We start from the raw sequence: 27988 nt of genomic DNA, 5'->3' as shown, positions 1-27988 counted from the left end.
GAACGTTATCACAAAACTTTATGTTTATTCGCCGCTTTAACAAATCGAAATTTCTCGCGTTATTATAAATGTATCTGTACAGATGATCGGGGGTCCTTTGTTGTAAGCTTTAAATGTGATTAGTTACTGGGAAACCTTGGCCGTGCACCCTATCCGATAGCTTAGGGGTGTCCGGGTAGACCGGTGGTGCTTCGAGCATAGACGCCTAGAAAATATAACATATATCTTGGTGTCGCGTTTCCAAATAAAATTCGATTTTTATGTGATAGCAAAAGGAAAATAATAATTTACTCGTAATAAAGGTTTATACTGCATCGTATTGATTCTGTAGGTTGTCCTGTTCGAAATCGTTCTTGCATCTGCATGTTAATTAGCTTGACGCATCGACGATAACAACCGACCATTCTGTTTTCGTTTTTATTATCGGCGAGATAAATGATTCATGAACGGCGATGAATTCGTTAAACGCGCTGTCGCGGTTGGCTATAAATTGATCGCGGGGATAATACCTCTAGGAGAAGATGAAATTAGGGATCAATTTACCCTGTTGAAAGGTGACCCATAAAGGGGTGGGGCGTTGCATGATTCAGTGTAAGACGGCGGTCTCTCCCTGGATTCATTTATCGCGTAGCAATACAGTGAATCCGTGTCCGTTTGTTCATCGTCTTCGTTGTTACCGAAACGACTTCGATCCAAGTATCTCGTTGGACTCAACCTGCAAATACTTAATAGCGAGATTCATATCGCCTAGGCATTATCAACGCGGAACTTTGGATCTTTCGGCAGAGCTCCCAAAACTCGTGTATAAATCTTGATTTTCGATATTTTAGCTATAAACGCGATCAATAACCGAGAAAGAGATTCGTTCCTACCTGTTGAATGTTTTGCAATACATTAGAAGAGCAAAAAGAATACCAAATGCAAACAACAGTATAACTATAATTTGCGTCGCTGTGATCACGTTAATATCTTTCTCCGTTCCTGCAAACGAAGAAACAAAGAGTCAGTCGGTTGATAAGTCACTTGGCGGTTTTGCGCTCGAACGACTAATCGGTCTTACCATTAAAGGATGCAATCGTTTAGTTTTCGCGGCCAGCAGAATGATGATTAGTACGCCATAGAAAACAGAGGTATAAACAAATTTTTAATCTCATAGTCTCTTTTTTTTCTTTTCTTGAATTGGTCTCACCTTTGCCGTTGGCGTTGTCGTTGTCGTTGTCGTTGTCGTTGTCGTTGTCGCTACCGTTACCGTTGCGTTTGTCTTCGAACTTTGTCGTATGTTCCGTGTTCGCAAATGGACGCAGCGAATTATTTAATTCTGCCACGAGTACCAAACGTCTGTTTAACATTTCGTTTCAGATATCCACGCACGCAGACGAAAACTAGTATGTACATACCTGGGTAATTGATTAGTTGACTCACTGTAACCATCTCGAACAGTTCCAAAAATAGTTGGTCTTTGGAGTCTAGAAGTTCATATGATCGCGTGAATTATTGCTGATTATTGTTCAAGATATACACGTAGTCGTTCCCCACAGAAACAAGTTCCGTGCCGAAGAACGCGTCGAAGATAATAATCCGCGCAACTCTGTTGATACCTTTCACCGATTTCAAAGTACAAGTACCGAGACCATCGTTCGCAACCAGTAAAACATGTCGCTTCACACTAAAAAATATTCTGGACTTCTCGATCATATAAAGGTTACAATCTTATCAAGAGGAAACTCTCTGATAACGAATGTAATCAGTGCCGCAATTATTTTTTCATTCAATTGAAAATATCCTTTAGCACGCACGTCGGCGAAATGCTATTGTTCCAATAAGGGACCTTACTTAATCACGGGTATCGAAAGAGAAAAATTAACAGCAGAATGTACAGAATCGCATAGAATATATTTTGTAATATGTACGAATAAATATTAAGAAACCAAAGTCATAACAATTCCTAAGACCGCATAAATCACGATAGAATCGAGATTTAGGAAAATTGTTCGTTTAGAGCCAGTACAGTACAGTCAGTTTGTCAGTGTAATCAATGCCTCCACAACGTTTCCTCTGTGTTCTCTGAGTGTGTGCTCCGCGGTACTCCGACTGATTTCCATCTCCTTCACCTGAAACGAGATCGGGACAATTTTAATAAATGCAATAACCGGGCAATACCTTTAATATCCATTGTCTTACGATCAGATCGACGTCTTCTTTTTTAATAGGAACCTTTAGCAATTCCTTTTCTCTGGCTTTTTTCTCAGCTGCTTCCTTAGTTCTTTGGTCTCCGATTAAGCTCAATGCCTGTGTAAAAGACAATACAAGTTGCCATAAGCATGAAAACAATATTAAAAGTAAGGTTATAATCCTTTATATTCAGCGCTAGCGGAGCAGACTGAATTTTTCTGAAATAATTTTGAAAGAATAACTATTAACGCTGTGTCGTGTTCTCAACATTTACGTTGTTTTCGAACATTATTAATGACTGTGCGAAACATGTACACAACTTATAGGTTAGACCTTGTTAGCTATTCCTTTGAACAGATCCAATTGCGAATATTAAACTCTGCGCACAGTCAAATGGTAAGGTGCAGACAACGACTTTGGAAAACGCAGATCTGTATCGTTGCAAAGCAAAACGGGACAAAATTGTTCAGAATCGTAAACACGTGGAAAATTAAGTAGTTGTGAAACACTCACGCAAGAGAATCCATCGGAGGAAGATATTTCTTTCTCCTCCGCGTAATCTGTCACTTTCTCCAAATCTGCCGCGCCGCTGTCATATTTCGCTGCCTTTTTCTGTGACTTCTCTTGCTGCGCCTCATCCGAATCACCGTTGACATCGTTGTCCGCCATTTTTCCCTTTTCACAGCCAACTTCACGTCGTACAAAGAACAACATACGCACAGAGAGGAAATGAGAGTGCTCACGCTCGGGGTTTTAGTGTCCCCACTTTTCTTCATCATCATCCTTTTAGCCTGGACCAGCATCTGCATCATCTTTTTAGCCTGACACTAAAATACCGGGCGTTAGCACTCTCATTTCCTCTCTGCTAATATCCAACCCCTAAAGACCAGAACAAATGATTCTTGCCGATATTCCCATAAGGGGTAGTGCAATAAGCGGCAGGTATCCTCTGCTTCTGAAAATCTGAAAATAGCGCCACTGGCCGTAGCGGCATAATGCTCAAACTGTTTGCCAAACGTTACCGACCGAGTCGTGGTCGCCAGCGCCACCTGGCGGTGGAAAGCCGAAACCAATCGGCTACAAGCTTGGGCGTTTCGCCACTACGAGGTAATGGCGCTGTTTGCAGATTTTGCCGGAAATTGTACGTGGCGCCACCTAGCGGAGGAATCCTGGGTGGGAATCCACAAGCGCTTCTTTAACCACTGTTTACATAGGTAGTGTTTCGTGAAATGGAACATCAAATGAAAGAATCGTTATAAACATAAGATTAAACGCCTTCACAAGTTATCCGCTAATCTGCTATTCGGTAAAGATGGCTAACACATTAGCCAATGTGCCTGTATCGAAAATCATAAAGAATACAAGTAATTTTGAGGATGAACCGAGGAAAAAGAGTAGAGAGGATTGGCGAAAAGCAAAGGAGTTGGAGGAAGCAAGAAAAGCTGGTACAGCACCAGCAGCGGTAGATGAAGAAGGAAAAGATATTAATCCACATATTCCACAGTATATTAGTGCTACACCGTGGTATTTTGGAGCACAGGTATCTCAGTAGTTCTATCGGTAATTTTACGTTAAAAAATATCCTTTCGACAATTAATATTTTTGTATAAAAATGTTTCAAGGGTCCTACTTTGAAACATCAAAGACCACAACCAGAGAAACAAAAACAATTTAGTGGAATAGACGAATGGTATAATCGAGGTGTCGACTCTTCCAAATTAGTAACAAAGTATCGTAAAGGAGCTTGCGAGAACTGTGGTGCTATGACTCACAAAAGAAAGGAATGCATGGAGCGTCCACGTAAAATTGGAGCCAAATATACAAACGCGAACATTGCTTCAGATGAATTTGGCCAGCCTGAATTATCAATGGACTACGATGGTAAAAGAGATAGGTAATCTAACTGTGTTTTGTGTCTATTTATTTTTGAGAATGAATCACAAAGTTATAATTCCATGTAATTTTGTTGTTTGTTGTAGGTGGGCTGGTTATGATCCGTCGGAGCACAGAGCCATTGTTGAAGAATATCAAAAAATCGAAGAAGCTAAAAGACAAATGCGCGCAGAAAAGCTAAACGCAGAAGAGAATGACGAACAAGATTCGGATAAAGACGAGGATAAATATGTAGACGAAGTTGATATGCCAGGGACAAAAGTAGATTCCAAACAACGTATTACTGTTAGGAATCTGAGAATTAGAGAAGACACAGCAAAATATCTTCGAAATTTGGATCCGAATTCCGCGTATTACGATCCTAAAACAAGATCTATGCGCGATAATCCTTATACTGGAACAGAACGAGAGTACGTATCTTTATCTTACGAGTTTCAAACAAACGGACTATCTCAATACCTATTACATTCTATTACAGAGTGGATTATAAAGGCGAAAACTTTGCTCGTTTCTCCGGAGACACGCAACGTCATGCGAATGCTCAATTGTTCGCATGGGAAGCTCATGAAAGGGGTGTCGATGTTCATTTACTTGCTGAACCCACGAAACTGGAACTACTTAAACAGGAATATGATAAAAAGCGCGATGAATTAAAAGACAAGGCTCGCGACAGTATAATCAGTACATACGGTGGTGAAGAGCATCTTGATACTCTACCACCTTCTCTTTTACTAGCACAAACAGAACAATACGTAGAATATTCTAGATACGGAAAGGTACGTAACTTAACAAAATTCTATAATAATTATTTGTTTTATTCAAAGAGTACTCTTAATTTACATGGATAATTTACAGATCATCAAAGGACAGGAGAGACATGTAATTCGATCGAAATATGAAGAAGATGTCTACCCGAATAATCACACCTCTGTGTGGGGATCTTACTGGCATGCTGGTACATGGGGTTACAAGTGTTGCCATTCGTTTGTTAAAAATTCGTACTGTACAGGAGAAGCAGGTAAAAGGGCGTTCGATGCAAAAGTTACGGAAAACAAAAAAACAACGGAAGTGGAAAATTCAGACGATGGAAAGGAAGACACGCCCGATGAAAAATCATCGAGTAGCGATAGTTCGTCAGATGAAGAGGAGAAAAGACCGAAAACAATCAAGAGATCGAAATCATCTAAGAAAAAGGATAAAAAACGAAAACAGAAGGAACGAAAGCAGAAGGAAAAGATGGCAAAGAAGGAAGAGGAGGACAAGCTACAGCAAGCACTGCAAAAAGAAAGGGAGAATCAAGAAAGAGCAGAAAAGCTGTTGGGGATAGACGAAAGGAAGCGGCCTTATAACAGTATGTACGAAGTACAAGAACCAACGGTAGAAGAAATAGAAGCGTTCCAAATGAAGAGACAACGCGAGGATGATCCCATGGCAGAATTTCTAAACAAATAAACGAATCTTTAGTCTAAGCCGATTTAGCATAAGAGTTGTACATATTAAATAAATCGTATTTCAAGTTATTCAATTTTATTGTGTGGGGTTCTGGTCCAGGCTAGAATTTAGTGTTGTTGCATTACTATACCAGAGGCAGAAAACCTCGAGTGTGAGTACTCTCGTATCCTCTAACTATATGCGTATCAGAGAGGAAATGAGAGTGCTCACACCCGATTATAGTGCTGCCCCCTAGTTTAATGTTTAGCCTGGACCAGAACCTGCATCATCTTTTTAGCCTGAACCAGAACCTGCATCATTAGCAGCGGATTCCAAATAATGCCAGAGTGGATGCTACTTCTATGTTGAAAGAGGCTCTTCTATGTAGACTCTGATCCAGCTTAAAAGATGATGCAGGTTCTAATACAGGCTAAAAAGATGATGCACGTTCTGTTCCAGAATCTGCAAACAGCGCCATTCCTCGTAGCGGCGAAACGCCCAAGCTCGTAGCCGATTAGTTTCGGCTTTCCACCGACAGGCGGCGCTGGCGACACCAACGGGTTACTCGGTCGGTAACGTTTGGCTAACAGTTTGAGCATTTTGCCGCTACGGTCTAGTGGCGCTATTTTCAGATTTTCAGGAGTAGGTGATTCCTGCCGCTTATTGCACTAGCCCTTATGGGAATATCGGCAAGAATCATTTGTTGTGTTCTTTAGGGGTTGCTCACGCCCGGGATTTTAGTGTCAGGCTAAAAAGATGTTGCAGGTTCTGGTCCAGGTTAAAGAGTTGATGCAGGTTCTGTTCCAGGCTAAAGATGACGAGAGGCGATGGGAAAAATGGAGAAAAGATTTTTAGAGAGAACGTGATCTCTTTGTGCCCTCCTAAGGGAACAAATATATACATACATGCATGTATACATAGCGTATTTAATAGGATAGAATAGGATAGGATAAGATAGGATAGGATACAGTAACAAAAACCGGTTACGGTGTGTATGTTTCTTTTTATTCGTGTCTGAAACTCGTTTCTTCATACATCTGATAGCGAAGCTGTAGCAGCCCTCAATCCGCGGCACTTGAACATGCTACGTATCCGTCGCAGATGTTCTTAGTTTTTGTAGAAAATGAGGAATAAAAGGAAAAGGAACGCGCGCGTAACATACTTTCATACACCGTGGGAAACGCAAACATCGTCGTACGTCGGATGCTCGCGTTTCTTTCGACGTATCGAGACGCGGATTCGAATGGTGAACTGAGTAATCTGTAAACGAGTTGGCACTTGGAAATTCAAAGTTTTTCGCGAACGCGATTGTCGGTTCCGATTTCGTAACAAAGTAAAATTCATCTTCGTTCGAATATTTTGGAGGGCTGTTTGTAAACGTTTCGAAAAGCGACAGCAGCCCAGATGTCGAATCTCACACTCGAGAAGTTGCGGAAAGTTATTCTTTCAAAATCGCTTCCGTTCTGCGTCGATAGAAATTTCGCCCTCCGTGTCTCGTATCAAATTGCTCGACGCGTTTTCACGAGAGACGGAATGGCTTCGTTGTAGAATAAATAGAGAAAGAAGAAGAGAATCGACGGGCTTCCGGAAGAACGTATAAAAATCGAACGCGATCACCGTACACGTTCGTGTCGTTCGTCGACGCGAATCTTTCGTACAACCGTAGCTTCCATTCTTTCGTTTAAACTTTCTCCGAGTAAAGACAATCACAAATCGTGGGATGTGGATTTCGATCGGGACACGACTGGCATTAAACGGCGACGACGGTTACAAAAAAATCAATCCCAAGGATATTGAAAGAGCATGCATAATATAATAGAGAAATGAAAGAATACTGCGTGTATTTCTCTACCTGCTGGATTACATGTCCTTAGAAAAAAAAAAGAAATAGGGTGAAACGAAATCAAAATACTGTCCGAACATAGAATGCGTGGTTGTATTCACGTGTAACACAACGAAAGGCTGTTTTTGTATTGTTCTTACGCTGTCTGTTATTATCAGATTTTTTTATCGATAAAAAGGAACTTGAGTCAACATAAAAATTATAATGATAATCATAATAATTATAATAGTAACGATGGTAATAATAATAATAATAATAATAATAATATTAATAATATTAATTATATAATAATAATAAGAATAAGAATAAGAATAGTAATAATAATCATAACGCGTGTAGAGGAGTAAAGACAGAGCAAATAGACGAGGAAACGATCGTTCGTCGCCAACACTTTGAAACTCTTCAACGCGAAGGAGGCGTCTTTGAATCGTTTCCCTGAAACTCTAAGGACCCGCTTGTAGCTGCGTTAGAGGTCTTACCGCATCGAGAACCAAAAGTTGACGTAGACAATTAGAGCGGATCTCAAAATGATATCCCGTTCGGGAATACAAATCTTTCCTAAAGATTCGTACCTCTCTTCAACGATCTCGCATTAACAGAAAAACAACGTACATACGTACGCGACTCATCGCGTAGCCTTGATGTCACTTTTGATTGGCTCGATAGAAGCGAGCACGAGAGAACAACAATGTTGATCCTCGATGGCGTCAAGAACAACTAAATGGAGAACTGTATGGGTAAAGGGTATGGGGAGGGGGGAAGGGAAAAGTGGTCGCGGTGTCCGTTATTCAACGTTGGGACGCGGGATTTAGAGCTCTTTCTCGATCTTGATCAGCTCGGCGATGCCGTCGTGCATCTCCTTTACAGCTTGGTACTCGGTCAGACCGAGACGTCGCTTGTTGGAAATGTCGTAGATGCCGCCCTCGGCCTCGGTGTGCTCTCCGCGGGTTCCACGGACCTGAAGATTGAACTTGGACGCAACCTCCTCGAGCTTCTCCTTGTTCGCGGCCAACTTGGGCACCTTGATGTGCACGGAGGCGCGCACGGTGGTACCCAAGTTAGTCGGGCAGAAAGTCAAGAAGCCCAGACGGTCGTTGTGAGAGAACGGAAGTCGTTTCTCGATGTCGTTGACTGCGGTCACCAGACGTCGGTAAACCTGCGAAACACGAAACACGAATCAACGATCGCAGAGCCGGCTACTTTGCAGTCCTATTATCCCGTTCAATTTCTATGCGAAGCATCTGTTCAAAGTATTCTTATCGTGTACAGATTACTTTGATCCTGGTCGAGAATTCTAGGACCGACGACGATCACCGCCAACCTTTATTATCCTAATCGTAAGTTAACAAATTCCTACGTAGAAACCTTAGGTAGAATATACCCTCCTCCCAGCTAGAAACCCGTCCGAAAATTTCAACAATGAGAAAATTACGAAACGCAGACTTCGATATTTCCGATGTTTACCTGTCCAAGGTCACCACCCATCTGCATGGAGATGATACGCAGATGATCTTCCTCGTTGCACCAGACCAAGAAGGTCTTGGCGTCGTTGTGGAAAATACCACGGCCGGTGGGCCAATAGCGGCAAGCGTTGGCAGCCTGCAAGAAGCGGTCGCCCTCCTTGAAGAGGAAGTGGTCGTCGATCAGTTTCTGCTGCACCTCCTTGCTCATGCCGGTCAACGGATAGAATGTTCCCTTGAGCTCGCCCTCCAAGCCGGATAAAGTGCTGGAGACTTTCTCTTCCATCTCTTTGTACTGGGCTTCGGTCAGGCAGGGGTTGAAGGGGTAGCCTTCCAAAGATCGACCGCATCTCACGCGAGTGGAAACCACGAATTCACCCTGAATCACAGACAGAAAAGAGTTAATGCTCGTTTATCGACGACTATGAAAAGCAAAATAGAATAATTTCTTCGGGATACTAACAGCAGGGTCGAGGTTTCCAAGGGTGTCGACATCGCCGAAATCTTTAGGCGGGTGTTTGTCGGTCTTCTTAAAGCCACCATGGTAGTCCTCGATGATGGGGTCGAACAGGTCGGCAAAGACAGTATAGGACTCGGCGTCGGGGGCGTAGATGCCAACGCCGGAGTCGGGGTTCTCCACGCCGGACTGGATCACGTCGAGCAGGGTGGCGCCCAATTGAGTCTTCTTCGTCTTCAGTTGATCGAAGATCTCCTTCGTCAGATACTTCTTCAGCAACGACTTGCTCTCGGTGCCGGACAGCTTGTTGAAGCCAGCCTCCAGCTTGTCCAGAACTGCTTGGTCCACCATATTGCTGTTTTTCTTGCTGCAACGAACAATCGTGACTCGTTAGTCGAACACGGTTTTTCGATACGCGTTTCAAGATGGTTCAAGGTGGTTTAAAGTGTGGTTCGTTGGACGGTAACACCTCGTTAAACGGTGCCGATTTCCACCTGTCAGCGACCCACGTGTTTTCGATCATTCGGTCATTCTGCGCCTCCCCTAATTCTAACAGGAGAAAACGACAGGCCCGATCTTTTCGTCTCGAACGTGTTACTTTCTCGCGTGTCCGTCGAACGAGGTGATACTGTACCTCGTACAGAATCATTACGGTTTCGTTTTTCCCGCGAAGCAAACAAAGAACAAGGGAATAGCTAGTAGTAGAATCACACGGCTCCTTCGAGTAGCAACAAGGTGCATAATAGTACACGTTGTGTCGATGTGTCAACGTGTCAAGGTGTCAATGTGTCAAGGTGTCGGTAAGACGATCGAGAGTGTCGATGGGCGCGACCAATCTCTCTCTCTATCGCGAAACATCTTATCTTTGACCTTTGCGCTGTTCTCTCGCGTATCAACCCGATAGATTATCGATCACGGTTCTTAAAGATAATTCCCCGTTATCGAGCGTTTATTAATATCGCCGAATCGACAATGCGCGTCGAATCGCGAGATTTTACAGATTTTAAGACCCCGGATTGTTCGTTGACGTCAACCGATTCGGATATCTGGTTACGTCGTACCTAGAAACGATAGCGTTCGATCCCGTCGCGATAAGAATTACATAAAAATATACACGATATCTACCCGATGAGCCGATTTCAACTGGAATTGTACAATCGGACCGTACGTACAGGCTTAAATATTCACGAAGGCAAACACGGAGTTAGAACGTGGTAGGACAAAGATAAATTCGTCTAATAAGGATAGACGATCTTGCCTAGACAAAAATCGAGTATAATCTATTTGGGCGATCGCGAGGGCGACGATATCATCGAAGAGGATCGAGGTTTGTTACTCACGTTTGGATCGATCTGAACGGCAATCTTACGGCACGACAGGCCAGAGATTGTGTCAGGGCTTCGTTCGAGGCACGGAGAACGTTTAAAAGCTTACAGGGTAGCATCGAGAGAGAACTGGTCGCGGCGATCGATCGATTCTTGACCAGAGACCACCAGCAGCGGCAGCAATGGGAACGGCAACAGAAATAGCAACAGCAGACGGCAGCCGGCCGGTCCTCGGAAGCACGTGCTTCACGAAACGATGCATACCTCGTTATTCTCGAGTTCACATTAATTTTTCCGTTCGGGTCTAACGCGGCGCGTCATCGGCAATCACGGGAGACGTTTGAACTTGACGCCGAAACGATCGATAGGAGCGAGAAGCACCGTTCTCGATCGTCATTGAGGCGACAAGGCGGCCCTCTTAATAATTTGTTCAATTTCGTCGAATGCGCCTTGCTATTTCAAGTTCGAATACAAATAGAAATAGCAATGGAACGGTACCAACGTGTCGTGCTCGAGGCTTTCGTGACCACGATGGCTCAACCTTGAATTATTCCTAATTAATAGACTGCGAGCCTGCAACCATTTACAGCCGACCCAGAAATGCCGTGTTAACGAAGCTTTAATAACCATCGACACGTTCGAATGACCGGTGCGGAACACGAATCGCCAGCCTGCATTTTCAACTAGAATTTCGCACGTCCGCAATGTGTGAAGAGGACGTTGATACAGACATTTTTTCGCAATCGGATGCTCGAAGAGCCTCGGTGGAATGTAGATTCTGTTCATCGCAGCTGCTCTTCGGCATCGACACAGCTTCGACGGTTTTGCATTCGAGCGGCATGTGCCGTGCGATGGGTGTCTAAGGCGTGTCTCTCGTCGACGCGACGCGACGCGGCGCGGCGCGGCGCGGCGCGGAGCGTCGGTGCACTTGTTGAGAGGCGATACACTGACAAGTTGCGAGAGTGCTTCGCTCGAACTCGTTCGAGCTTCATCCTCGAGCGGATATTATCTTTTCCCCCTGGCTTTCGAACGTATCCTCGGACTTTGTTCAAACGGACAGAACATTGTACATCGACGGAGCTCTAACAATTTGCTGGCGGTTCGACTACCGACGATTCTAGCTTGCGAAATTCGAAGCCGATCGGTCGAGTAATTTACAACGCATGGAGGAAAGAACGATGCATCGTGAGATTCGTACATAGCTTGAACACGCAACGAAAAGTCTGCGAAGTTTCATCGAGATAGCTGGATTCGTGCGAACAAAATTCCCAGAGTGTACCTTCGAAACGCGCATGGATTCGTGTCTAATTATGCTCGGACGACGAGTCACGGCCGAAGATTAATCATCGGATGATTAACAGGGCAATGCGTCACGAGACCGACCCGCGACATTAAACTCTCGAACGCGGTAATTGCCACCGCTTTCCCGAAGCAAATCGAATATTTAAAAATCTTCGCGCTTTTCTAGATATTATTTGGAAAAAGTATCGTTTCGAATAATTTTATGGGAGAACAACCGAGCTCGAGCGAGTTTACTGTTCGTGCCTGGGGCCACCAACGTTTAACAAAAAGACAGACAGAGAGACAGAGAGACAGAGACAGAGAGAGAGAGAGAGAGAGAGAGAGAGAGAGAGAAAGGAGAGAGACAACAACAACAGTGCGTGCCAATACGTACTCGTCCTCAACGGTGGTCTCATCCGCCGACTCGCATATGCCCATCGTCGACAATTATGCGTAGATTATCGCCCTGGCGATTTATGCGTCTATTTATAAGCGACAGAAACTGTTACGGTTGGGTCTCCTCTATTTCTCTCAGCGAGCACACAGACGACGGAGCATCGACCACTATACTTTCCTATAGTTTCATCGCGTTCGAAAGCTTCCTTCGTCTCGTCTCGTCCCGTCTCGTCCTTCGGTTTCGAATCGATCCGATTAACATTCTGATCGCGAGGAATCGCGCGTACACTCGCTTCCGGTTCTCGTTCCTATTCTTATTCTTATCCTTATCGTACGCGGTAACGGCGCCAGATTCGCAAAAAAGTTTTCTCGTTAACAGCGTGCACACCGTGTTTTCTAAATTTGATCGACAGTCGTCGAGTTGTAAAAAAAAAAGAAATAAATAGGTATTGTCGGTGGGACGTTCTCGAAGGCGCGCCAGAAAAGGTGATCGCACGAGCGCCGAGTTCGACATACCGTGCGAAATGCAAATAAAATTTTTCAGGTGACCTGCTTCCCGTCCACGCCCCTACGCAAGGGCGAAGGGTTAACCCTTTTGTGCGAGCCAACGCAGGGGTCGGTCTCCGGCCAGTGTAAACTCGGCAAAGACCCCTCTCTCGTCCTGTCGTTCAGCACGAGGGACCGGTACTCGATATTCCACCGTGTACTCGAATAACACAAGAAACTCATCGAGCCTCGTTCATCCAAGATGAACAAGATTCGTTTCGGTCTTCGAGCGTTACGGCACTTTTATCACGTTCGTATCGGACCAAACGCGTTCCATCGTTCTCGAATGGTAGCGCGTTTACGTCGAAACAACCGGCACGGCAACTTGTAGCTTAGCGCCATGGACGATCAGCTTTTATCACAGCTCTCGTATAAACGTACTTTCAGGGATGCTCTATAATTCTCGGAGAAATCGAGATCGTGGACACTCCTTAGCACCCGTTTCCGTCGGAGCGTCTGTATTATCGTTGAACTGTTTGCGCTCGACCGCCCCCCCCCCTCTAAAAAGGCTATTCTAGTCGTACATCTGGTTATTATTATTTCGAATACAAGGGGAAGATAGTCGCGATAAGAGTCTCGCGTTCCCTTATTGTTATCCCGTGGCTCCCCGATCTAGTTTAGTCACGAAGCTCGTCTCGAGCACTTTCGAGCGTATCGTATTCCCCACGCGGTCCGACCCATCGTGCTCCTGTATCACTGAACGCTGCGAGCATCCCTTCGAAAACCATGTTGCACACGTTCTACAGGATGCAACACCGTCCCGGCTGCACCCTGATTGTTTTTCATCGAAGAACGCGAATCGCCGGGTTTCCCACATTCTCCTCCGTCAACGATTTTTCAACGAATTTCACTCGCACGAAACAAATACAAATACTCTCTCGATGAAATGCTACCGTTTGCTCAATGTATAAAATCGGTTTCGATCAAACCCAACAAGTACGTCTCCCCTTTCTGATACATACTCGTCGCTGGAGGTGGTATCCTTCGACGTACATCCACCCATGACGACGACAACGCCAACAACAACAACAACGACGGCGACGCCCTGACGCACGCGCTAGAGAGAGAAAGAGAGAGGTAGAGGGAAACGAGGGCGCGAACCACCGGTGCGTGCGTGTGCGCGTGCCTGCGAGTACACCGTCGATGAATCAACCGCTTCGGTCGTTTCTCTCCCTCCGTCTTTGGTCGACACAGGGTCCACCGACACCGGAAGCAGGAAGCAGTCCCGTTCGGAGCAAAGAGGCTCGCGCCGTGGTCCTCGCGAGACAAGATGGACGGAGAACGAAACGCGGGTAGCCCCGTTCGTCGATAGCACGCTCTCTAATAGTCCGTACTGCTTGTACTCGTCGTGTTCTCGTGTCCGCTTCCGGTCCGAGCGCCGCAAAAGGATTTAGCGCGGTGCACTCTACCTCGCCGGTTTCACCGTGAAAAAAAAGAAACGTCTAACAAAATATCCTCGGCGAAGCACCGGTCCAAACCAGCATCCCTCGAGGATCCGTTGGCTCTTCGTACGCTGGACCGATCGACGAGGTCGTCTGACAATTTTGAAAATGACTGATCATCGTTTTTCTCTCTCTCTCTCTTCCCGCCCGTGGCCCCAGACTTCCTGGAACACGCTGCTCTCGAATCGATCTCCCGAAAACATCTTTTCGGAAGAAAAAAAAAAGATCGATCGACCGGAGCAGCGTGTTCTCGGTTTGCACACCGGTCGATCGGCGTTTCTTCGGACGGCTCTCTAGCGATCGAGACGGCGATATTCCCGGCGAAAACGCGCGAGGGATGAAAGAAAAAATCCGCGAAGGGAAACAGGTGGCGCCGGACGGACCACCGAGAATCGCGATCAATGTCGCGCGAGTATTATTACCGGGGTATTTCCTTTTCGCTCGGTGAAAACGAAAGCGTACCGGCACGCGCGTTCCGAGCAACTTCTTGAATCGATATCCCGGTAAACGGTAGAAACGGCCCTCGAAAAATCACGCGAGCTCGGCCGGTGTAACCGGAAGTCGTGGATCAGAGTTCCCCGCCTACTTACCAAATCCGGGGAAGAGAGTTAGAAAAACAACGATCGGGGAAGGGCTTGGAAAGGGTACCTCGAGAAAGGCCTAGTCAAAATTCGTAAATCGAAATTCCCTTCTACCCCGTTCTCCCTCAATCTCTCTTTCTCTCTCGTTTTTTAGAGACGTATCCTGGAACTCCCGCTACGTCGATCACTGAACTCGCGTGTCTTTTCGCGAGTCACCGGTCCGGCGATCTTCCTTTCTCGTCTTCTCCCGTGTTTTTCCGAACAGTTTTGCGAACGGTTCGCTTTTCTCCCGCGCGTCTCTTCTCTGTCGTTCCTCCTCTATTCTCCGAAAAATGTCACCGTCCGTCGTGAACACCGTCCGCGCGCCGTCAGACAGATGCGAACACTACAGTCTCTACGCTATCACTAAGCAGCAGGCATTTCTGCGTGCCGTCATCTCTCTCCGACACTCTCTCTCTCTCTCTCTCTCTCGCTCTCGCTCTCCCGCTCTCCCCTCTCCGACGAATAGCGCTCTTTCTCTCTCCGACTGTTACCGCTCGCACCAATTTTCCTGTGTCTCTGTTGCCCGCGCAGGACGGCCCGGCCGTCTCCTTTCGCTCCTCCTATCCGTCTCTCTCATTTTCCACTAGACTTTCCACCATTTCGCAGACCTCCCCACTCCTCTCTCTCTCTCTCTGTCTCTGTACGCGCCACAGCCACGCGATCCTTTCTCGTCGCACTCTCGTTTTCCTTCCTGAGCCTGTCTCGTTTTTTAAAAGGCCACCCCCTACCTCCTTAGCGGCGCGCATCGTTCGTTTGTTTTTCTCGTTTCCTCCGATTGCTCGCTCGCGAAGCGGCTACATCTCTCGTCTCTGTCGTTTCCCCGGACGCGTGTACGATTTTGCTCTCTCTCTCTCTCTCTCTCTCTCTCTCTCTCTCGGTTGTGCTCGCCCCGACGGCATCAGGGTGGGGCACACCGGCGTCCAGCACGGAAGGATACCCGGTCGATAGCACGCACCTACACCGGCACCCACACACCCACACGTCCATGTGCAGCAACACGCAAGTCGCGACACGCACACACACACGGGCCAGAGACTACGTGCGTGGAAAATCACACGCGCGCACTCACCTTCGCGCTTGTCTACCTATGCTCCGGCTCGACTCTACCCGACTCTACCCGACTCTGGCCGACTCTACCCGCTGGCTGCCGGAAGAGACCGTAGTTTTCGAGCCTCGATGCCGAACCCACCAATCCCTGCCACTTTGTTACGTTCGTCGTGGTCTCGGGCCCAGGCTCGGGCTCGGGCTTGGGCTACCTGCCGGGAAAAATCAGCCGACCGATGCGCGCGCGGTTTGCAATTTTGCAATTTCCCGGTACAACGATCAATTTTCCGAAAGGTAGACCCTGATATTTGTAGCGAGACCCAAAGATGAGATCGTTCGATATACATGCACGTACTCGGAGCTACCCTAGTGCAAATTTCGTTCCATGTTTCTAGTTGGTATCGCGGGGAACACCTGCTCGAACCAATCGGAAACACTTTCGGCTCGGTGTTCCCGATTTGTTCGTTCTCGATCGGCCCGTGATTTCGGAAACTCTGAGTATATACATACCCCGCGGGATGAATGATGCCATCCCGGAGGGTTGCGATGCAAATTTTGTTGCGTTCGCCGAATCTTTCGGAGAAATATAAGAAGTTGTTCGGAATGAACGGTACGCAAAAATGAATCGAAGACCGTGTTCGAGAACTCGTCGTTGCTTTCAGAGATAATATTGTGCTCCCGAGACGATATTATCTCGATCGTCGGCGACGTCTAAATGCTCCCGACACGCTCGCAAGAAATACACGCTGATTATCCAGCACCGGGGGTAGTTTGTTATTCCGTCGAGAGAGTCAAATGCGGTTCTCTACCAATTGCTCGACTTCTGTTTCTCTCTTCTCTCTTCTCTCTCCTCTTTTCTCGGCGGAGTTCGAACGGTTTCTGCGTTAAACCGGCGCGGTACGACGCGGTGCAGCGCGGCGGGGCAAGCCTCGCAACTTTCTACATTTTTCACGAGGCACGGCTAAACCGGTGTATCGAGAAATACAGGAACAAGATTATTCGGCAACTCGGATTTCAGCCAGCTCGAACAATCTCAATAAGAAAATATCCTTCTTCGAATTCCTTTATGGCGAATTTTCTAACAAAAAAATCTTCTCCTCGAAGATCTTCGTACTCGACAGTAATTTTGAAGCTTACGAAGCTTGGCAGTTCGTTGTACGAAATTTGAAAAATGGGGGACGAGTCGTGAACAGGTAGCCGCCAACAGCTTCTGAAAGTACCTAGGATTTTCTGTTCGTTCGATGACGACACGCGATTGCGAGAGACGAATAGAGCTCGGAAGGGCAGCGAACGAGGAAAACCAATAACAGGAGAGCCTGAATAATAAATGGCTGCCTACGGGAGTGCTTGCTAGTCGGCGGCTCTTTACGTATGCGCGAAAACTCGCCTCGCCTCGCCTCGCCTCGCCGTGACTCCTACGAGAGTAACAGGTTCTTGATCAAACGAGTAGCAAATCTATTCTAATGATTTACCGCACCTGTTCATCCGTCGAAACTTTTCCGTTGCACACGCTCGACAACGTTCTAATAGGAAACGATATTTTCAGTTGATCGGACGCCCGCGAAATTAATTGAAACGTCATCGAGGGATCTTCGAATAAACCCCCTCGATAAATACGTTGCTTGTTCTCCCGCTGCTAAATAAAATATACTCTGTTGTAACGAAAATACCAAGTAACTAGTGGTAAAAATAACTTTCGATAGGCTCTGTCCCTCGCGAGACGAAGGGCGATTCCCTCGTAGAAGGCACGATATACGATAAATAGAACACCGAGAACAAGCTTTTCGCAAGTTTCTCAGGACCATCGGCTGCTAAACGCGATCTAGGCCCCGCGCATCAGCCTAAATCGACCCATCATTGTTCATTGACGAAATTGTTTCGCCGATGCGTCGCGTCAACGGGAACCAAAGGGGTCAAGGTGCGTGCAAGAGGTGCACCGGGGATCTCATCGCGCGTCCCTTTCCCCCAGTCCCTTCAACCTGGCGTCTATCCGTGTCGCTCGCGAATACGCCATTTCGCACACGATTATCGTGCCCGCCTGGCAACGATCGACGGACAAGCGTGTTATTTCCTATCGTTCTAGCGAGTGCACGCCTACCAGTCATTTAAACAGCCACGGTACAAAATCAATTGTTCGAGCGAAAGACACGAAAGTTGATTTTGAAAAGCAGTCGCGTGGCTCAACGGGTACAACGCGCCAAGTGGAGTAGCCCTGTGCAGGTCAGACATCAGGCCTCGCCTCGCCTCGCAACCCTGTAGCTTTGGAACCACTCTTTGAAATACAATTGGATACTCTTCGTTTAACAAGAAAGATCGTTGGACGAGATCTACCCTTTTCCAGCAATTCCTTGCGATGTCTTGCTCGCGACCGCGAAGTAGCAGAGACGTATGTAGATAGTTGCGAGGCAGCCTCGATATATCAGTCCCGTTTAATTCCGAGAAGAGAGGAGCTCGTTACGGGGGGCACGAACCGCGCTCGGGGCGAGCTTTAGAACCGGGGGAGTGAAAGAGCAACGATTCGTCTCTTCGCTGCTCCCTCCAAGTTTTTCGCGTTACCGTGAAAAGACGGCCTTTTCTCTCGGTACACCACGCAGCGCGCGCGCTCACACGCGCGCACACACACACACACACACACACACGACGCAACGTTTCCGAAGAGATGAAAGAGCGTGGCGTGGTGTGGCGTGGCGCGAGGGTGGCGCACGAAACAACACGCACCGGGGGTAAACGCAGACACTTTGTTTCCATTGTGTTCCGCTTTGTTCTCCGGTAACTGGGGTTCGGTCAACTTGCGGCCACTTGTACCCGCCACGGCGCTAATTATTTTTCTCTCTCTTTCAATTACTTGCGTCATCTTTCTTGATCGCTTTAGCGCCTCGAGCCATCGACACGGATGCTCGAGGACATTCGAAAAATTACGAAACTTTGCTGCTCTCCAAGAGAATAGCTTTCTCTTCGTCCTCCGGCATCGAAGGGTGCATAATGTGCGACGTTAGTAATTTTTCTATAGGCGAACGAAGGGAAACAGGGACGAGGCACGTAAAAGCGATTACGATCTGTCGGCTCGTGTTTCAAGAATGTCTTGACGATAGAATTATCGCGGCGGCACCGTGCGTTATCGAGAGGCCCGATAACGGCACCAACACTATTCGAATTGTTCTCGACCGTGCGTCCCCCTTCCGCTTCTCGTCCCCGTTCCTCCCCGTTCGTCCGAAATTACGATCGAACGATAACTCGGGTCGATAACTTTGCCGGGACAATTTTGTCTCCTACAATACTTAGCGGTCGAATATTCTGCGCGACAACACGTTAATTCTTCGATAATTTTCTCTGAAGGGGCATGCAAAGATTGCTGGCGATTATGGTACTCGCTCGGTTTCATCGAGCAGGCAACTGTACTCGCAGAAATCCTAATAATCACCTGGTTATCTAAACGGCATTAAAAATGATAAGCAAGGGGACTGATTGCGACTGATTGCGACTGATTGCGACCGCGGTTGCGAATTAAATCGCTAATCGTTTCGTCTGAGAATTAAACGAGCTTCGGACAATTTCTAAACAGAAGATTTCTTTCGTTCGAACAGAACACGGTACAAAATCGTATTTACCTTTATGACAATGATTTAATTCGATCTACGCGCGAAATACGGCTGATCGTCGCGCTGCACGATGTTTCGCGAAATGAGACGTCGCGCGTCGTCGCGTCGCGTCGATCGGTTACGTTACAACGCAAATCGGGACGTGAACAATGATTCGAGACACGGCTCCAAGGACCTCCGTCATGGTTGCGAGCCTGGCAATGAGTAATCGCGTTTAGAGATGGTAATTATGTATGCCGGAATGGAATAGTTCCGCGAAAAGGAAAACGCAACGGGTTCACTTTAGAAGAAGGTCATCCCGCGCGAATAGAATCGTCTCGCTCGTCAACACGATGTTCCTCGCTCGAGCGAGCCTAATATTTGCCGAAGATTATTACTTTCGCAAATATTACGCCGTCGCGACGATTCTTTCTGCGCTGTTCGAATCGGAGCGTCGAAAATTCTGCGATTCCAGTCACGCTCCGCGCGACAACATCGAACGCCATCAACACCCTGCGAAATTCCCTGCAATTCGAAGGACAATCGAACAATCAGCGAGGATCGAATGATCCGTTCAACTATGAATTCCGTTATACGAATTTCCCTGCATGGTTCGAGCTAGCTGTCCTTCTCCAGCCGGCAGTTTGAAATGAACCGGATAAATCGCGCGATTCACCGGATGCAGTCGTTTCAGGCCGACTCGCCTGATTCGCAGAAGGAATCGTGTCGAATTATGCGAATTCCAAGCAAACCACGTCGCCGTTTCCGTCGGCCGCGAAGCTGTTGCGAGATACTCTTGCGCGAGATCAACGAAATCGATCGATCGGAAGACGAAACGAGACGAAAACCGTACGCGTGGAACGGATAAAATCTATTTAAAAATCTAGCCAAAGATAAGATCAAAATTACAAGAGACTGCTAGCAAATCGGGTTTTGCGAGATCTTCTCGTGGACCGGAAGTCCTCTTTATGCACGCGGACGGAGCATTTCGGGACACGCAGCAGCTGCTCTTAAATCGGAAACCGTGAAAAATGGTTGCTTAAAAGCCACCCACGCGAATATACCAATGTATTCTTCCGCTTGTTAGCCAGTGTCCGGTTGCACTGGGTTCATGAAGATAAATTACCTGCGACGTGAAAATTACTCCGTATCGCGCCACGTACGAAAAGCACAATGAGTTTCAACGGGAAGAAGAAAAAATAAAAATTCATCTCAACCTATTTACAAATTTCAAAAATCTATTTACCGACTGTGTCGATTGTTCGCGCCGTTGTACATCTAGAAACCGATTGTACCGACCTGTCGATTACCAGTCGAGCCGGACCGTGGCGCACCCTTTCGGCAACTTTGCCGGTAGAGACCTACTTTGCCGGTAAACGTGAACGCGCGGGAGATCGATGCCGGTTTGAAACGCGGCATACATTTGCGATCGGATTCGCGATAATCTACGAGGAAAACCCTCCAACCTATAAAGGTCGAAGATAATTCAAATACCCGCAGCGAAATATTTCGATACAATGTTTTCGCGACACGCGACACGTCGATCAACAAAGCGAACCTGTATGGCAGTAAGCAGATTTTCGTAACATTTGGCAGGCTGTCCGGTGCAATTAATTGTGCAAGTGTTACGCCCACAATCGCCCGCAAGACTATTATCAAAATGACATTTCAACGAGATCGTTGAAACGCTAAAAATAGTTAGAAAGAGGATTTTGTATGAGCAAGAAACGTGACGCCAGACTCGCGTTTTAACCGGCATTCGATTTAAAAGGTGGTCGCGCGTCTAAATGAAGAAGACAAACAAGTTGTCGCTGGCATCGGGTCGGCCAACTTGTATTTTTAAATCGCGTAACTTCGAGGCCAGTGCCAATTATTGGTCACTGAGCTTACATTTGCGTCATTACGGCCGATCTACACCGCGCGCGGAGGCCGCGAATCATCGGTTCGGAATTTAAACGAACTCCATTTCTTTTTCTCGTTTTCGCGTCTGTTCGACGAAAGGAATAAGTGTCTGGAATGCGGTACCGTCTTCGGTTCCCTTTATCCGGATAAGAATGGATTCCGTTCTCAAAGAAAACATTGCGCGACCGTTCCAACGCAATATTTAATTCCCTCGAAAGAAACAAGATAGCCATCTATAATAGAATAGAATAGAATTAACGTTCCGAGGAGAGAATTCAGCCGGTCGACAGGTCGCTTTCGAAATGTATAGAAGACTATTCGAAAACTGGGTCTAATATGGTATGAAGCGGCAATGCGAAAGAGATCGAAGGAATATAAATTATTCGAGTGGATTATAGTCATCGGGAACCTTCGCGTACCTTTAGAGGACTGTGCAAAAGTTCAGCTCGACACAGGGTGTAAGCTGCAGCCTGCAAAGAGGTTGCTAAAGCATCGATATGTCGCCCAGGGTCGCTCGATAGGTACACACCTTTGCTCCAATTAACTCGGACCAAAATTAAAACGAGACTGACACAACATTTCGCTTTTGTTTATGCTGAAACGCAACGGCCGAGGGCAAAGACCCAGAGCCCGAACGGAACACGCCGAACGTGTTTCTTCTCCTTAAGAATCTGTACGTTAAAAGTAAGATCGATAAAGATTACTCGCGACATATATTGCTGGCGGCAAACGTCACGGGTGAAGAGCTGCTCTTTCGCTAATCGCTCTGGAAAAATCATTAGCTCCGAGAATAAAGTGCTGTCAGACCTTTTCTAAATCCGGCTGATTTCTCCAAGAGCGACGTCGGCCGACCGGCTCTCTAAATTTATCGTTAACATTTTCATTGATATTTCATTATCCCGTAACAAACGTTGCGCGAAAAATTTTTCACCGGGCACCTTCAACGGAACGAACGGCGAGTTAAATATCACAGGTGCGACACGGGCGGCGAGGTAACGAGATGACGAGCGCCGAGCGGAGACGAACAAACCGATACCGTGAATCGGTATCAACGATTCGCGGGACGGTAGAACCTAGAACCGTAATCGATGCCAGTTATACAAACCGTGAACGTCGCCCCAACAAATACAGCCCTTCGGCTGGCCTCGTGCTATCGCGAAATATGTTACCGACCAACAATCGGACGCGTTCCGCTGGCCGCGGGTTAAATTTAACCGAATACATTATCGATCTCCGCGACCACGGGGATAAGAATGAAAGTGTTGGTAAAAATAACACGCCCGTCTACAAAGTCCTACGATTATAATATTATAAAAATAACCGGTATGAATGGGCATCGATAACAACGTTTCCCATCCCGTTCTAAAAGCAATGGTCTGCATAATTCGTCGCGATTGCGTCGTGGAAGGTGCCGACGGTGACCGTTGTTCCAGCAAAAATCGATCAAGGGAAACACCATCGATGGCAGACGAGGGCCGTTGCATTCCGGTCTGCGGTTGTGCGCGCGTACAGTGCCACTCAAAACTATGCCAGATGCGCGACAGCTAGCTGGGGAAATGCTCGTGAAATGATTAATAAATTTGCCAAATTCCGCGCACTTTATTTCTACTTTGTATTTAACGGCCTCGACGACAATAGCGAACGACTACATTGGATTAACAGGAAAGTCTGCGGCGAAAGTTGTGTTTCAATTTGGTCGACAGTTTGTATCGAGTGAAAAATTCCAAGTGTCCAGATACTTTTGAGCGTCAGTGTACGCGTGCCCGCACGTGCATGTACGCTTGTATGCGCGCGCCCGCGTTCCTTCCACGCAGAGCGCAGAGCGCAGAGCGCGCAGAGAGTATAGCAGAGGCGCGCAGAGCCCCCCGCGATTGGGAGACCGCCAACTATCAATTTCCGTTTTGAATTACCAAACGCCAGAACACGCATGCACACGCGCCGCTCAAACGAATCTCCGGTTCTCGGCGGCCTAACGAGGCTCCTCCTAGAAGAAACGCATCGATGCACTCCTTCTTCTTTCCTCTCCTTTCTGCCAATAGCACGCCGCTCCGCGCCGTTCGCATACATTTCGATCGACGCGACGATAAATCGTCCGCCGGAACCGGAAGCCCAAACCCCTCCCGCAGCCCTCGATCGATCAGAATATTCCCCAATTAGGGAGATCTCAATTTTTCTTTTTTCTCTCGAATTCGCGGTAACAACTAACCAGGAACTAGGACCGGTTTCTTCAAATTGAAATTTCGGACTTTTGGATCGTGCCCCCGTGATCGTTGTCTCTACACCCGTGAATAGTTTACGAGCTCGACGAAAATGCGATGTGAACGATGAGATTTTCACAGTCAGTATCGATCTCGTCTTCCTATCTCGGGAATCGAGATTAAATCGTGGCGGGCACATCTACTTACCCGGGTATCACCGAAATTCTAGCGATTTTTTAATAAATTTCGCTAACGCTGTAACGCGATCGAATTGTCGAATTTTTAAATGTACATATCGGATCAGGACCAAACGAAAATTGGTGAATAAATGAAATTGGCGAATAGCATGAGAAACACTGGGCATCCCCTGGCCTTACGTAATCAGACTGCACCCACTCTCTCGTTTCACTATGCCACGTAGTCTGACCGTAATCTGTCAATTCACTTTTGACAGGATCCCCGGAACGGAAATCCGATGCAGCGTTTCTCGCTAATTTGCATATTCGATACCGATTTTCCTGACAACTCGAATTCGATTGGAATCCGCCTACCGCCTACCACCTACTCTCTTCTACTCGGCTGCGAGCGCGCGCGCGCGCGCACACGATCCAAGGTGAACCGAAATGACGGTCACGAAAATTGCGTAACACGGTGTCAGACGTTTCAGGACGAACCGGAAACGAGACGCGCGACGCGAACGAATCTTTTTTCTTTTTGTCGTTTTCCGTCGAAGCGTGCGACGGAAATTGAATCGATCGCGTTCATGTGCCAGTCGGACCGAGACATTCTGTTATGCTAATCGAGAATCAGTTCAATGGAGGATAACTAGACTGCGAATGTTTATCCGGGTATACGTTCGCTGCGCGAATTCGAATCCGAGAGCAATTTGTCTCGACGCGATGCAATTTTTCTTCTACTTTTCGTTTTTTAATCAATTTTCCGACACCGAGCTTCCGACGATCGTGATGCTAATAATAATAATAATAATACCCGGTGTCCGCGACTGTACCCCCCGGTAAAAAATTATTTGACCGTACAAAGCGAACCGGCGAAAACTTTGTCTCGAAACAGAATATTTTCGTTCGTTCGAGAGAGCCGAGCGAAACATTGTAACGGGCAGTCTCGCTGGTGCAACGCTAAAATCATCGAGGAGGGGAAAAACGATAGTTTTGTGTGAAAAGAAGAACTACGAGGATGTAACACGGTAAGCATGTAATACCGAAACCCGTGAAACGTGAACGACGCCGATGCCGACGGTAGAGCGATCGATGATGTTCCTAAAATCCGGCAAATTTTTTAGTTTCAAGGTGACACGCGGATCCAACTACGAACAACCACGAGCTCGATATATCGCGTATTTTCAAATTCAAGATCGATACATACTTTGAATGAAACGCGAGGCGTATTTTTAGCTTTTGAAATAACTCGTGGCCTTGGAACACGCGAAAAAAGTTGTTTCGTTTTTTTTTTCTTTTTGCACCAGCCCCCGAATACGATACAATCGATCGCGAGTTACGAGCTTCTTGCTTGAAAAGCAAGTGGTTTAACGATCCATTAAAATGTACGATCACGTGACATGTAACCGCCATTTCCGCGATCAGTCTTTGCAGAGACAATCATAAATCTGACTTGCACGTCTTCATTGGTATCGACAAAATTACACGATTTATCGTTGTAATTATCGTTCTGTATCGGACCGAACGAATACCAACTAAACGAAATCTCCGACGATTACGCGATCGAATGCGAATTACGACAAAACCGCACCGTTTACCGGTGCTCGAATGTTTCCGAAAAATCATGGGAAAAAATTGATCCGAGAGGATCCAACGAGTGCAAGCGATCGGATCGATCATTCTTTCGATATCAATTCGCGATTCCGAATCGTAGAGATTGCGGATACACGTATGTGTGTGGTCGGACCGGTCGATCGGGATACCTGGTCGGACGGACACACCTGGTCGATAGCTAACCTAAAAACCGGCACAATCGACCGTGCACGTTCGCGAACGGTATAATCGTCGATCTACACTGTTGGGAAAATGATATCGCGAGCACTTAGGCGGTGTACGCGAATCGGGCGTATCTCTCGCTTGTGCAACTCTATTTAGAGCAAAACTCGCGAGAGAGCAGGTCGTGAAATTCCTGCCGGTTCGAGCCACCGGCAATCGAGACCGATCGAAACTCGTCGCCTATTCTTTCGTTTCGTTCAGGTTTACCAGCAGACCAGCAGTCTACTCGATGATCGAATCCAGGCGACTTTCATCGAGATAATCGAGGAAAGAACCTGCACGCTAACGATTTCTCGATTTCTGCTAGCAATTTCCGCGTTTACGCTCTCTCCTAACCTGCAAGGTGCAGCGGCCGAAAAATCTTCGAATCAATTTTATCCTTCGATCGAACGAGTACGACCGAATGTTTCAGTCGACAGAAATTTACAGAAATTCCCTCAGCCTACAACTAAATGACCGTTAACATTGGAATTGCCAGGCGAAATTCTCGCAAAGATATCGACCGGCTTTGCCAAAACAAGTTTATCCAACAATTTCGCGACGAACGCGAAGAAAATTTCGAGAGTCGAATAGCAATGTCCGATGGAAATTCCAAGGGTGAATTTTTCGAGAGATCCGGTCCGGTTTTCGCAAGCGAATCCGAGGAGAATAACGGAAAAGAAATTCAAAATTGAAGCCAGCTGGCTGTTCCAATGTTAAATCCGGGAAAACGTGGGTCTCGCGAGCACAAAGCATTCCGGCGATGATCAAACTATTCTGTCGCTTACCGTTAGTAGACAAAGGAAAGTCGAAGGATGATGTTCTGCGTTAGTCCTCGGACACGTCGTACGTAGACACGAGTCGGAAACGAAGTGGCGCGGAATCAACTCGCCTCGCGACAGCCGAGAGAACCTCTCCTCTCTGCCTCAGCCAATCGCATCCCTCCTTTGTACATACTCCCCCCGTTCTCCCCTCGTTCCTCTGTTCCACTCCCCGGGACGGTACACGGTATAGGGTATACGGTATACGGTATACGGTATACGGTATACTGTCCGCGGTTCGTGGTCCAGCCACGTTCCTCTGTTCCGTTGTTTCCACGAGGATTTTGCCCGTTGCCCGGCCCTCCTACCACCACTATTTTTTCTTTCCTCCTAATTTTAACGATTATCCCTCACCGCCGGATCCCTCTTCGATCGATACCGAAACCGCGCAGCAACCGATAAATCTTAACAGACGCTCCGAATCAGGATTCGAAAACTCTCCCAATATCGTTTTTCGGTACTTAAAACGGTTGCAAAGCAGCATTACTCCGAACAACGGAACGAACCTTTACGCAAAATTGAACCTAGAATGTTTCCATTCTATATGATTGTTTTTTTTTTTTTCATTTTATGCATATCAAACTGATACGATTTACTCGTACAATACTTGAGTGTTTGGTACTCTATTAAATATGAACAATGATGCAAAAAATATTTCCAATGTTTCCAGAAATTGCACCTACTCGTTCCTAACATATTTTCTGGAATATGTGTAAGTATGATAACGCGGAACTATGAAAGCATACTGCGAAAGCAATAAATGTTAAGAATAACGGCTAGGCTATACTAGGTAATAGGAAGGTAACGATTATCCCGACGGGACGCAAGGGTTGGACGGTGGTATACCGTGACGCGATGCTACTGGAATAAGAAACCTTTTTGTGTTCAAATTATACAATGGTTAGTTATGTATCTTTTGTGTCTACGACATTATGCCGAAGCAGCATTCTCTCTTTGTCCTTCGGACGCAACCGAGAGGTTATGTAAAATATTTGCCGCTTTTTTCAATCGATGTTACGGGACGATACGCACGCGATCGATAAACGATCTGGTAACGCGATCGGACGTCAACGACCTCGAAACAAAGAGCCGTCGATGGCAGAAAAAAATCGATCGTCGCCTACAACCAGATAACCATAACAAAAATGTCGTGCCGATCGTTTTTCTTCTCCACCGTGTGTCTCTAATCTAGCTGCGAGTTCTAGCGCAATTAGATTATTCTCGAATCGATCGAAAGATTGAATACTGCATAGGTATACGTAGGTGTGTAAGATGAATCGAGGCCAGAGAAGGCCCCACACTTCGCGATTCCGGCAAAAGAGGAAGCGATCGCTGGAGTTCAACGATCCGACAGGCCCCCATAATTAATAGAGACCACGGATATTATGCAAATATGCGCGATGCGATTCGCCAGTTGATGAAAGCCCATTAATTCGATGGAAGCTTCCTGTCTGGACGAACGTTTTCTTACGAGCATACAGGAATTCGTTCGACGCTCGAGTCATTTTCGCAAACGAGCATCGATCGCAATCTGTCTCTCAGGGTTTCGGGTACAGATACATTTGTGTTTATCGAGGGACAGAGA

General features: G+C 46.7%; 4 protein-coding genes across 6 annotated transcripts; 1 reads left to right on the top strand and 3 right to left on the bottom strand.

Annotated features, from left to right (window-relative positions):
* Window positions 1–5: 5 nt before the first annotated feature.
* Window positions 6–1725, bottom strand: LOC143358269 (uncharacterized). The gene is made up of 5 exons (XM_076795278.1): window positions 1398–1725; window positions 1190–1318; window positions 873–969; window positions 544–715; window positions 6–205 (listed from the first exon to the last, which is right to left on the bottom strand). The coding sequence occupies exons 1-5, from the start codon at window positions 1429–1431 to the stop codon at window positions 110–112; spliced, it is 528 nt and encodes a 175-aa protein (XP_076651393.1). The 5' UTR covers window positions 1432–1725; the 3' UTR covers window positions 6–109.
* A 149-nt stretch (window positions 1726–1874) lies between these two features.
* On the bottom strand, window positions 1875–2882 carry LOC143358270 (huntingtin-interacting protein K). Its single transcript, XM_076795279.1, has 3 exons — window positions 2686–2882; window positions 2182–2289; window positions 1875–2111 (listed from the first exon to the last, which is right to left on the bottom strand). The coding sequence occupies exons 1-3, from the start codon at window positions 2839–2841 to the stop codon at window positions 2016–2018; spliced, it is 360 nt and encodes a 119-aa protein (XP_076651394.1). The 5' UTR covers window positions 2842–2882; the 3' UTR covers window positions 1875–2015.
* A 499-nt stretch (window positions 2883–3381) lies between these two features.
* Window positions 3382–5602, top strand: Slu7 (Pre-mRNA-splicing factor Slu7). The gene is made up of 5 exons (XM_076794504.1): window positions 3382–3712; window positions 3795–4066; window positions 4152–4475; window positions 4544–4841; window positions 4921–5602. Exons 1-5 carry the CDS (start codon window positions 3485–3487, stop codon window positions 5515–5517), a joined length of 1719 nt encoding a protein of 572 aa, XP_076650619.1. The 5' UTR covers window positions 3382–3484; the 3' UTR covers window positions 5518–5602.
* A 1718-nt stretch (window positions 5603–7320) lies between these two features.
* On the bottom strand, window positions 7321–26529 carry Argk1 (Arginine kinase 1). Of its 3 annotated transcripts, XM_076795272.1 has the most exons (5): window positions 26371–26495; window positions 12257–12344; window positions 9263–9623; window positions 8804–9178; window positions 7321–8495 (listed from the first exon to the last, which is right to left on the bottom strand). In XM_076795272.1, exons 2-5 carry the CDS (start codon window positions 12298–12300, stop codon window positions 8148–8150), a joined length of 1128 nt encoding a protein of 375 aa, XP_076651387.1. In that variant the 5' UTR covers window positions 12301–12344; window positions 26371–26495; the 3' UTR covers window positions 7321–8147. The 3 variants fall into 3 exon arrangements, with proteins under 3 accessions (XP_076651387.1, XP_076651389.1, XP_076651388.1); XM_076795274.1 differs by lacking the exon at window positions 12257–12344 and having other exon boundaries at window positions 26371–26529; XM_076795273.1 differs by lacking the exons at window positions 12257–12344; window positions 26371–26495 and adding an exon at window positions 13767–14065.
* Between the last annotated feature and the right edge of the window lie 1459 nt (window positions 26530–27988).

Source organism: Halictus rubicundus, chromosome 10 (genome assembly GCF_050948215.1).
Source record: "Halictus rubicundus isolate RS-2024b chromosome 10, iyHalRubi1_principal, whole genome shotgun sequence".
In the NCBI taxonomy this organism is placed as follows: domain Eukaryota; kingdom Metazoa; phylum Arthropoda; class Insecta; order Hymenoptera; family Halictidae; genus Halictus; species Halictus rubicundus.
Note: the sequence above shows the minus strand (reverse complement) of the source record. Positions and strands in the feature narration are given on the sequence as shown.

Bases quoted from the DNA above. Each gene is read 5' to 3' on its own strand.
- Slu7 (XM_076794504.1), top strand. From the start codon at position 3,485: ATGGCTAACACATTAGCCAATGTGCCTGTATCGAAAATCATAAAGAAT. The intron at 3,713-3,794 runs GTATCTCAGTAG...AAATGTTTCAAG, and splicing joins CGTGGTATTTTGGAGCACAG to GGTCCTACTTTGAAACATCA. The intron at 4,067-4,151 runs GTAATCTAACTG...TGTTTGTTGTAG, and splicing joins TACGATGGTAAAAGAGATAG to GTGGGCTGGTTATGATCCGT.
- LOC143358270 (XM_076795279.1), bottom strand. From the start codon at position 2,841: ATGGCGGACAACGATGTCAACGGTGATTCGGATGAGGCGCAGCAAGAG. The intron at 2,290-2,685 runs GTGAGTGTTTCA...TCTTTTACACAG, and splicing joins CCTCCGATGGATTCTCTTGC to GCATTGAGCTTAATCGGAGA. The intron at 2,112-2,181 runs GTAAGACAATGG...ATCTCGTTTCAG, and splicing joins AAGAAGACGTCGATCTGATC to GTGAAGGAGATGGAAATCAG.
- LOC143358269 (XM_076795278.1), bottom strand. From the start codon at position 1,431: ATGGTTACAGTGAGTCAACTAATCAATTACCCAG. The intron at 1,319-1,397 runs GTATGTACATAC...TACTCGTGGCAG, and splicing joins TCAACTAATCAATTACCCAG to AATTAAATAATTCGCTGCGT. The intron at 970-1,189 runs GTGAGACCAATT...GAACGGAGAAAG, and splicing joins CGACAACGCCAACGGCAAAG to ATATTAACGTGATCACAGCG.
- Argk1 (XM_076795272.1), bottom strand. From the start codon at position 12,300: ATGGGCATATGCGAGTCGGCGGATGAGACCACCGTTGAGGACGA. The intron at 9,624-12,256 runs GTACGTATTGGC...TGTTCGTTGCAG, and splicing joins GAGACCACCGTTGAGGACGA to CAAGAAAAACAGCAATATGG. The intron at 9,179-9,262 runs GTTAGTATCCCG...TCTGTGATTCAG, and splicing joins TTGGAAACCTCGACCCTGCT to GGTGAATTCGTGGTTTCCAC.